Source organism: Gracilinanus agilis, chromosome 1 (genome assembly GCF_016433145.1).
Source record: "Gracilinanus agilis isolate LMUSP501 chromosome 1, AgileGrace, whole genome shotgun sequence".
Lineage (NCBI taxonomy): Eukaryota > Metazoa > Chordata > Mammalia > Didelphimorphia > Didelphidae > Gracilinanus > Gracilinanus agilis.
This window is the reverse complement of record NC_058130.1, coordinates 779,586,132-779,597,602: the sequence shown is the minus strand read 5'-3', so window position 1 is coordinate 779,597,602 and position 11,471 is coordinate 779,586,132. Positions and strand designations below refer to the sequence as shown.

Sequence of the window (11,471 nt, the reverse complement as noted above, 5' to 3'; positions counted from 1 at the left end):
AAGAAGAAGAAGAAGAAGAAGAAGAAGAGCATTTAGTTTGGTGTCCCATCCAGATCTACTGGACATTCACCCTCTTCCTGAACAGCTCTAGTGACCAAAAGCTCCTAAAAGAACTTCATGTTGGATAGCTCCAATTTTTAAAGTTCTTCCTTATATAAGATGCCATCTTCCCCCAGCTCTAGTGACCAAAAGCTCCTAAAAATAGCTCCAATTTTTAAAGTTCTTCCTTATATAAGATGCCATCTTCCCCTAACTTTTCACTGGTCCTAGTCCTTCCTTCTTCCTCTCTAAAGTTGCACAAATTTAATCTGCCCCACAAAAGAGATCACGGTTTCAAAATCTCTGGGCCTTAGTTTCCACATCAGAAAAAAATGTGATCACAGAATTTCAAATCAGAAACTGCAGAGTCTATCTATCTCAATACATGTCTAAGGAGAAAACTCCCTCCACCATCTCCAATAAGTGGTCATCTAGACTCTGATTGAAGCCTTCTAGTGACAGGAAGCTCTCTACCTGCCTAAGGCAATTCATTGAACTTTGGAATACCTCAAAATGTTAGGAAGTTTCTTCTAATTTCAAGCTTAAATTTAACTCTTAAAAATCTCTCATTGCTTCCGTTTCTGACCTCTAAGGTCAGATAGCACAAGCCCAATCCCTCTTCCACATGAATATCTTCCAAAAGCTTGAAGACAGCTATGGTTGCTGAGTCTTTTTTAGGCTAAAAGTCCTCACTTTCAAAATGATCTTGAGATCCTTCACTCTCCCAGTTGTCTTCCTGTGGACACTCTCTAGTCTATCAATGTCCTTCCTAAAATATGGCATTCAGAATTGAACCCAGCAGTTCTGATAAGGGCAGAATACTGTGTAAGCATTATTTCTCTGGTCCTAGGTGCTCTGCCTCTCTTAATAAAACCTAGGATCATATTAACTTTTTTGGCAGTCATATCACTATTGACTTAAAATGTACCTTTGGTACATTCACATCCCCAAAACTTTTTCAGATAAATTTTCATCCAGCCAAAACTCTCCCATTTTGTACTTATGAAGTTGAATTGTGGAACCCAAAATTGTCATTGCTATAGTCATCCTTTTAGTCCAGGCATGAGATGGATGTACAACTTAAGAAAGAGTCAAAGCTCATGATGTTTGTGACCTGAGGACTCAAATTGATCACTATAGTACACTGTAAATTTTTATAATGTTTATGATTACTGATAATAATTGTCATAGGTATCAAGAGTGTCATTTGGGTATCACATGCAATTGATAAAATTATAGGCTTAATCACCATTGACCTGTGCTCCCAATTTCCTGCGTGGTGCTTCCTAGGAAATCTGTTAAGGCTGAGGAATTCAATCAATACATCAGTCAATGAGCTTTTATTAAGCGTTGATTATGTGCCAGTCATTTTGCTTAGCATGATGTTTATGCCATACTGGCCAGATGGACAGATCTGGAATAAAAAAGACCTCCATTCCAGAGAGCAATCAGATAGCTGGAGCTAGACCCAGAAACAAGAGATCCTAGGTTCAAATCTGACCTCAGATACTTCCTAGCTGTGGGACCCTGGGCAAGTCACTTAACTCCCACAAGGACTGCTCTGCATTAGAACCAATACAAAGTACTGATTCTAAGTTGGAAGATAATGAAAAAAATTCTACCCCCTCTACATTCTGATCCTGCTTTACCCTAGACAAATCCCTTCTCATTTCTGACCCCTCAGTCTATTCATCTGTAAAAAGATGATAATAATAACACCATAGGGCTGATGTAAGACTTTAGTGAGGCAATTTAAGTAGAGTATTTTGAAAACCTTGAAATGCATGTGGATGTCTTTTGTTACTATTATCTGGGCCTTATGGCTGGGATTCCCTTTCTTTTACTAGCCAACCAAGTCTCCAACTCTCTCGTTATGTAGATACTGCCTGAAATGTCACCTCTTCCAATAAGTTTTCCCAAATGGGTCCCAGGTCACAGACTCACAGAATTTGAGAGTTGGAAGAGACCTCTGAGATTTCAGTGGCTGCCAAGTTTGACCCAAACATGAAAGAGGAAAAGAAATAAGGGAAAAGTTGCAGAGAAAAGCTGTTGCCTTGCTCATTCTTCACCTCAGAGGCTTACTCTTCCTTGACTCCTCTGCCTCAAAAAAACACTTGGCCTTAGCCTGGGTATGTTGTGAACACCTTCCTTTCTTCATTCACTCATGTTACTCTTCTGATGGAAAAAAGGAATCCTAACCCTCCAAACCAACCAAAGACAGAACCCACTTCTTAATAAGATAATGAGCTCTCTATTATTACAGAGGTTTCCAAAGCAATAAGATAATCACTCGATGCTATAAAGGGGATTGCTATTCAGATATGGGTTGAGTCAGATGCCCTCTCAAGTATTATTAAACTCTTTTCAAATCTCATGGGGCCATCTAGTCTAATCCATGTCTGAATAGAAAGAAATCCCCACTATAGCTTCCTTGACAAGTGGGCATCCAGCTTGCCATAGAAATTCTCCCATGACTTCCTGGGGCAGCTCATTCCAATGCTGATTATCTAGTTTTTCTTTTCCTCAAGACCAAATCTGCTTCCCCAACTCCCACTCACTGATTCTACCTCTGCTTCCAGGAAGCCAAACAGAAAAGTCTTAACCTCTCTAGAGTTTGAAGATCCTTCAAATACTGAGCTTTCTTGTATTGGTCCTGAGTTTTCTCTTCTCCAGGTTGAATATGCTCAGTTTCTTTACCTGATCCTCATGTGGAAGGATATCAAAGCCCTCCTTCATCTTGGTTGCCCTCCTCTGAGTTCTCTCCAGCTTACTCACAATCTACCTAAAACATGTCTCTAGAACAGAATCCAGACCTCCAGCTGGAGTCTGAGCAGGATGGAATACAGCAGAACTCTTGATTCCTTCATGTTGGAAAGGATGACTCTCCTAATGAGGACTCTGAAATTCTTTGAACCTAGAAGTCATCAAAATTCACCTTTCAGTCTTCTCTTTCTGTATCTCCTAACCACCTCACTCCTTTGGGCAGCTGGCACCTATCTCTCCTGTGTCCTCACTTTGTCTCTTTCTTTCTCTGTCTCTGTCTCTCACTCTCTCTATCTCTCTCTCCCCTTTGTATCTGGAGCACGGAGTTGATCTGGGGCATAGAGCCATAGAATATACATCTAGCTCTCCTCACCTCTCTGCAAAGGTGGGAGACTACAGGTATGGAATACAGTATACAGTATCAGACACAACCAATAGGTCGGTTGATTTTGCTGGTGTGTTTTTGCTTTTTTATTCTTTTTTATAAGGGATGCTTCTCTGTGTGGGAGAAGAGGTATATAGGGAAATAAAAGTACTGTTTAGAAAACTATACATAAAAAAATTTTAAGAGTTTAGAGACAGAAGATCATCAAGTCCAATTCTTTCATCTTATAAAAAAGAGAAATTGAGGCTCAAAATGAGAAAGAGTTCATCTAGGTCTCTATACCATGTAGATGGAATTTCAGGCTCTGGAAGTTCATTGGGAAAGGCATGCTTTTGGAGGTGAAGCTACCTGGATTCTTTGGAGAATAGCAAGAGGAAGATCAGCAGAATAGTGTAAGACCTCAATTTCAAGCCATGGAGATTGGTTGAAGAAACTGAGGGTGGTTAGCTCAGAAAAGAGAAGACTTAGGGAGGCCTGACAGCTCTCTTCAAGAACTTGACAAGCTGTCTTGTAAAAAAAGAGATTATTTTTATCTATTGGCCTCAGAGGGCCAAGGTAAGAGCAATAGGTGAAAAGTGCAAAAAACCACTTTAAACTGGATGTCATAAAAGGTTTCCTAAGTATAAGAGCTTGCTAAAAGTGGCTGCCCTGGAAGAGAAAAGATTCCTCCCCTAGAGGTCTTCAAGAAAAGATTGGAAAACTAGTTCTCAGGGGTATTGTAGAGGGGATTATTGTTTAGGAATGGTTTGGACTCTCTCTGAGGGTGCTCCTGACTTGAGGATTATGGCATTTTGTGAAATCCCACCAAGAGGGTAGTCATCTACAGCACCCATATATGAGACCAGCCCCATTAACATCACAGCCATTGTCAAACCCAGTAGACAAATTCATGTGCACCCAAATAGCTTCTGCCTGCATCCAAGCCTGGGCTAGCCCTACAGGTTGTTCAGGGTGCTCCAGGGTGAGGCCAGCTTAATCAGTAACCAGAGAAAGGAGATTGGAGTGAAGGTGAGAAAGGCCAGTCCTTTTAGGTTAATTTATATTATTATCCCAAGCACAGGATCAGAGGGCAAAGAGTGGTCTGCCATGGCAACTGTGATGCATAGCCCCTCATCACCAGTTGAACTGTGGACTTGGTGGTTTCAGAGAAAGGTGAGCCCAGCTCCCCTCCTACAACATGCTTATTACCACATGCATCAGCAAGCAGATGGAACCAGAATCATTCTCTTGCTACTTCACAAAATGTCCCCAATGGAAGGGAGTTTATGGACCATAGAATCCAACCCTTTCATTTTACAGTTGGGGGAAACTGAGTCCCAGAGAGAGGAAGCAACTCGACTAAGGTCACACAGATAATAAACAGCAGAAATATGAACCCTGACCCTCTGAGACCAGGTCTCTCCATTCTTTATTTATATCCATATTTCCATATATATAATGTTATCACCACCATTAATCTGTAAGCTCCTGGAAAACGAGGACTGGATTTGGGGGGTTTGCCTCTTTTTGTAGCACATAGTAGGACCTTAATAAATGCTTGTTGACCATTGACTGAGTGATAGATATATGAATGCACATATAAAGTATTTAATAAATATTTATTTAATTGAATTAAATTGGATAAGATTGAATTGAATTGAACTGAGCTTGGACAGAAACAAGAGAAATGCCAGAATATATTGACAGTAGAAATAGGTGAAGTAGAGGAAAAGATTTCAGTCTCTATCCCCAAGAGAAAAATCTCTCAACTGTGTTCACAGCCCCCAAACTGATGTTTCCTTGTTCCCTGTTTGATCATCTTAGATCAGTGACAAGGTCTAAAGACCTCAATTCAAATCCTGCCTCTCTTATTTAGTGGTTGTAAGGTTTCAAGCAAGCCAATTTAATGGTTCTGGTCTCCATTTTCTCATATGAAAAAAAGAGCCTTGGACTAGCTGACTTCCAAGGGCCCTCTGAACTCTGAGCCTGGGAGGGATTGACGTATGTATCACTGGAGAAAGTCCTCATATCTATAGTCTCCAATCTTTAAATTCTGAAGAACCGCTCCTACATCCTTGTATTTGTGGAAATCCCTTTGGTTTTCATTTATATTTTTAGCCTATACAATTCCAAGGAGATAATAAATGAATGACAAATTCAACCTCTTGACTCCTCAACATGTAAAGCAGAATTTTATATTTTTATCTTGATGAGGGAGAATTCATTGGACTCCAAAGTTGGAGAAAGTTGGACATTGGGCAAAGTTCATTCTTTTCCCTTCCTTAGGGGAGAAGTAGCAACATGATCTAATGCAGTGATGGTGAATCTTTTAGAGACCAAGTGCCCAGACTGCAAACTGTGTGGAGAGGTGGAATGGAGCCGTCCCACCCGACATCCCTCTGGTTTTCTAGTAATGAACTCTGGTGAACTCTGTGCTGGGACGATGGCAGGCATGCCCACAGAGAGGGCTCGGAGTGTCCCCTCTAGCACATATGCCATAGGTTCACCAACACCAGTCTAGTGGGAGTCAGAACATCTGGGTTGGAGGTCCAGATTCCCACATTTATCTCTGAGGAACTGATACTCATGGCTCACTTGAAGGAACAAATTTAGCTGTGTGACCACGGGAAAGTCATGACACCTATTTTCTCAACAAATAGTCACAATACACTATGGAGTTGTTATGGGAAAATCTCCTTGTAAACTATACTGTGTTCTAAAAATAAAAGTTATTAAGGAAGGGGGATTGCAGGAGGAGAGGAGAAAGAAGAAAAGGGAAGGAGATGGAAACATCACAGGGCTGTGATTATCCTAGATGATCTTAAGATTACCCTTAGGTCAAAAAAACTCTGTGCTTCTGCACACCTAAATTGTTTAGGGCTCTCATGAGCCCCCACCAGTGTGTATGTTTACCTTAATTCTCATCAATTGGATGACATGATTAACTTAAAGCAAAGATATTCATTGAAATGACATTGTCAGGGGACAGGAACTCACCGAGATCTTGGTAAAAATGTAAAGGAGCAAAGATAGGACAGACAGATAGATTTGTATCCGCTTCCCACCAAATCGCTTCCTCAGGTATTCTGGCATTGTCACCACCTGTATTGCATGCAAAATACAAGAGGTCAGTATTAGTCAGGGTCACATAGAAGTCTAAAGGACAGGAAATTCCCCTTTTAAAGATGGCATCATAATTCTGAATTCCCAGGTCATAGTTTAGACATGGCAGGAACAGAATCAGTTCTGACTTCTTTGTCTGAACCTGGGGATTCCCAGTGGCCTGTTTGTCTATAGGTAATAATAAAGATAATATGTACTACATATACTATTCAAGTAGAGATGAAAAATAGAATATGATAAAGAAGGAAACAAGTATCTTTAGATGCATATTTGGAAATACCAAGCCCTGGGAACTTTGAAGAGCAAAGTGTTATGTATACTACATATATACATATGTATATATATTCTCACAACACACAATAACCATTTTCAGCTTTGGTGGGAGGAGCAGAAGAAGAGAGAAAGCAAGCTGAATAAGCAGAAAAAGGAAATTGTGATCTGCAGGAATTTTGACTTATGAAGAAGACCAGAGACTTGGGAATGAGAAATTTGAGAGAACTGGAGATTAAGCCAAAGAACAATTTATGTGAAAGGGGAAGGAGGTATAAATGGAAAAGAGGGAAAGGATTTAGGAAAAAAGGTACTGATGAATAGAATACAAGGAAAAGAGAAGACTATTGGCAAAGTAAGTGAGGTAAGGTAAACAAATACATAAAGCAAATAAGCATTTAGTAAGAGATGGGCAACTCTCAAGATGTTGAGAGGAAAGAAAATTGGATCTCCATTCTCCCACACATTTCCACAAATTCCCACTTTCAAGTACATGTTCAGAATCTCTCAGACACACACAAAAAATGTGGAAACCAGCACTCAAGTGCACACTGACATGCCCATACACACATTTGGCCAATTGTAGGTAAACACCTACACCTTTACACCTGTAGGCAAATTCTCTCACGTTTCCACATAAACATACAAATGTAAACTGTCACACACATTCACAAGCACACCTGTGGGCAGACCATCTCTCTCATGTACATACATTCACTTTCTCCCTAATTGATAGGTTCTCCCACACTGGAAGCAGACATCAGATGAACACTTGTCAAGTATGATGTGCAGGGAATTCTCATCCAGGTAGAAGTTGGACTGCCAGCTTTCTGAGGTCCTTTCCATCAATGAAATCCTGTGGTCAGGAGCTGTCAATACCTTGGGAACTCAGGGCCAAAGATTAGGGGCTAAGTTTTCTCTACTCCCTCACTGAGAAATGTCAACCATGTATCCCAGAATTCTATTAGCCCATCTTTAGCATTTGCAGGTAGATAATAGAATACAAATACTCACCCCAGCCTTGATGTAGATCGGAACAAACACCCATCCCAGGACAACCACAAGTATCAGGGCCTGAAACCAAGAAGGAATTCCTTCAAAAAACACACACACAATATGTCTCCCATCCTAATCTATGCATTCTCTTAAATCCAGTGACCTCTGTGGGTTTCAACTAAGAAAAAAAGATGATGTAGAGATCCCTTTGGCATCCAGTACAACATGATTCAGTCTTTCTTACCCTTTGACTTGTTTCCTTGAACAAAACACATTCTACACCAGAGAAAGAACTGTTGGCGTTGTCTTTCATATCGGTGTGTCTATGGTTTTATTTTGGGGTTTTGGTTATTTATGAGTGTGCTCTTACAACAATGACCAATATGGAAGTGGGTTTTGCATGACAATAAAAATAAAATTAAATAAACATTCTGAAAATGTCTATTTTGGCCCACTCTGAAATAAAGGTCAAAATGAGACTTGCTCAAAGACAGTGATGGGCAAACTTTTTAAAGAGGGGGCCAACGGAAAGGAAATGCTCATCTGTCAGTCTGTTTCTAAGGCAACTCTTTCAAAGTTTCATTGTATTGTATCCTACTCATTGTATTTGTCAGATTAGAAATAATGTCGCACAGCTGGATAGAACATTTCAGGGGGCTGCATCTGGCCCATGGGCCATAGTTTGCCCATCACTGATCTAAGACATCAAAGAAAAAAAAATTTTTTTGGATAGCACACAGACGCTGGAGGGCTCCCCACTAATGGCCCCAATTGGGAGAGGACTTGGCAGGCAATGCAAGAAGGTCCAAAAAAGATCCACATTCCCAATAGAGACCCAAGGCTAACAATGCCTCTCCCCAGTCCTCTCACCTCCAGATGAAGCAACATCTTTGCCTTTGAAAGATAATCTAATGAAAAATATTAATGAAGAAAGAGTCATATCACCAACAAGAACTGATAGGGCAAATGTGTGGAGTCAGGGGAAAGATAGAAAGAGCTACAGTAATATTACTGCAGATTTGTGATGACATAGTTTGAGTTGTTTCTTCTCCCTGTGCCTTGATTTCCTCCTCCATAAAATGAGGAGCTTGCCTAAAATAAATTTCTCCCCTACTTCTGATATCCCCTGTTCTAAGGCCCCTTCCAACACTGACATTCCATGTTTTAATGCCCCCACCCAGCCCCTATGTCTCCTGTTCTTAGGTCTCTCCCACTTCTGGCATTCCATGTTCTAAGGCCCCTCTGGCCTATGCCATTTTATTGTCTCTTTCCGAGCTGCTCCCCATTGCTCCAACATTCCCTGTTCTTGTCTTACTCACATTCCATTCAAAGCCTCCTGTGGCAATGCCTGCTGCTGCCCCAGTTCCAGCCAGTCCCACGAAGTGACCGCTGCCGATGTTACTAGCAAAGAGGGAGGCACCAATCTGAAAGCACAAATATAAGCCAAGGTCAGAATCCCTCATGCTGGACCACTGGAGATGATCTCATGAAGGTTTCATTCACTGGATTCATTCTGGTCACCATCAGAAGACAAGAGATCTAAGACCTGGCCCAGACAGGGTTCAGTCTAGATCCTAGTTCCTAATTGGATGAGGAGGATCAGACAGTTCAGTTGAGAGCTATAAACAGGCCTGGGGGACAAGGGAAGAGAGTGTCAAAAGCTACAGAGATCATGTTAAAACCAGTGGAAATGCGCATTGGCTATGGGGGTGGGGAGGAAGTCAGGGGGTGAAGGGGAAAGTAAGAGCATGAATTATGTAACCATGTTAACTTTTCTAAAAAATAAAAATTATTAAATAAAAAAAGCGGGGCAGCTGGGTAGCTCAGTGGAGTGAGAGTCAGGCCTAGAGACAGGAGGTCCTAGGTTCAAACCCGGCCTCAGCCACTTCCCAGCTGTGTGACCCTGGGCAAGTCACTTGACCCCCATTGCCCACCCTTACCAATCTTCCACCTATGAGACAATACACCGAAGTACAAGGGTTAAAAAAAAGATTACTATTAAGAGGGGCAGCTAGGTAGCTCATTGGATTAAGTTCCAGGCCTAGAGTCAGGGGGTCTTGAGTTCAAATCTGACCTCAGATACTACCTAGCTGTGTGAACCTGGACAAGTCACTTACTCCTCATTGTCTAGCCCTTACCATTCTCCTGCCTTGAAGCCAAAGTACAATATTGATTCTAATATGGAAGGCAAAAGGTTTGTTTTTAAAGATTACTGTTCACAGGATGGCTCAGTGGATAGAGAACCTGGCCTGGAGACAAGAGGTCCTGAGTCTATATCTAACCTCTGACACTTATGAGTTGTGTGGCACTGGGCAAGTCACTTCATCCCAATTGCTTAGAACTTCTTCTTCTATCCTGGAACCAATACTTAGCATTGATTCTAAAATGGAAGAGTTTGTTTGTTTGTTTAAGATTACTATTGATATTTCTATTCTAATTGGTCTCCCAAGCTCATTTCTCCCTTGTCTATCCCTGCCAAAATGTCCTTAAGCCGAGATCTGGCCATGTTCCTCTCCAACTCAAGCAGATTCTGGTGGCTTCCTATTGCCTCTAAAAATCAGTCTTTTCTCTGGACTTTGGAGATTCTGGGAAAATGAGGCTGATGACCTTGTGCAGCTCTGCCTCACTGTAATCCAGTTCATGTGCAAGTCAAGACATCACCCTGTGATATCACTGGTCCTCTTCAAACATGAAGGAAAAACAAGAAGTTTAAAATATAACTCCTCTATTTGGATTTTAGAGTCCTTCACAACATGGCCCCCTGCTATCCAGCCAAAATAACCCTCTCTCTGTTCCTTTTACACCATATTTCATCAGCTTCTCCACACCTTTGCACTGGCTGTACCCCATTGTTGGCATGTACTCTCTCCTCACCTCCACCTTCAAGACTCAGCTCAAGCATGGTTACCTTCTTTTTCTGATCCCAACAACTGCTACTATCTTCTCTCCCAAACTACCTTGGCACTAACTACTTTGTGTCTATTTGGAATTACTTTCTTTTATTGCATCTGTCCATCTGTCTCCCCTGTTAGATTGTAATCTCTTTATGGGGAAGATTTGTTTCATTCATTGTCTTTGTATCTTCAGCCCAGCACAGTGCCAGCACATAGTAGGTGTTTAATAAATGTCCATTAATTGCTTAATGATTAGTTGTTCAGGGTCAGTCCCTGCAGAGGCCATAGTCTGGAGAGCTTTCCATCTTAGTTTCAAGGCTATCTCAGGCTATTATCTTCCCATTATCACCTTTACCTCAAGATGAATTATTAATCCTAATGCCAGGTTATTAAGGGTGCAATTACCAGCAATGATTAACTGTCCCAGGTTAATCCCTAATTCTCATGAATCCTTCTCCTTCAGCTTTGGCTCTGGTTCCAACAGGCACATGGTACCATTCTCCCCAGATGGACACTGTCACAGTTCTGGGTTTACCTAGGGCTGGCTCAGCCAAGTTCTTGGGATGGTGGTTCTCTCCTGCAGGCAGGGCATTATCTTCTGCCTCTCAGATGATGTCATGGAAAGAGCTCCAAGTTGGAGTGAGAAGACCTCAGTTTCAATTGCAGGTTAGCTCTGTGCCACCTTGAACCTGTTCTCTATGTGTTTTGTATAAATCTAAATGTCCTTGTACACAGAGACTGATACACTGTGGTATAATCAAACGTAACGGACTTCTCTACTAGCAGCAATGCAATGATCCAGGACAATTCTGAGGGAATTATGAGAAAGAAAACTAGCCACATTCAGAGGAAGAACTGTGGGAGGAGAAACACAGAAGAAAAACAACTGCTTGAACACATGGGCTGATGGAGAAATTATTGGGGATGCAGACACTAAACAATAACTCTAGTCCATCTATCAATAATATGGAATTGGGTCTTAATCAATGATACATGTAAAATCCAGTGGAATTGTGTGTCAG

The 11,471-nt window shown here is 41.3% G+C and overlaps 1 protein-coding gene across 6 annotated transcripts in view; it reads right to left on the bottom strand.

Moving 5' to 3' along the window:
- Window positions 1–11,471, bottom strand: part of LOC123232446 (sodium/glucose cotransporter 1) — a 76,132-nt gene that overhangs the window by 39,576 nt on the left and 25,085 nt on the right. For all 6 annotated transcript variants that reach the window (XM_044658892.1, XM_044658888.1, XM_044658889.1 and 3 more), the window contains exons 2-4: window positions 8,875–8,979; window positions 7,574–7,633; window positions 6,164–6,268 (exon numbers count right to left, since the gene is read on the bottom strand). In XM_044658892.1, the coding sequence (XP_044514827.1) occupies window positions 6,164–6,268; window positions 7,574–7,633; window positions 8,875–8,979 (270 nt within the window). The remainder of the gene's footprint in view (window positions 1–6,163; window positions 6,269–7,573; window positions 7,634–8,874; window positions 8,980–11,471) is intronic.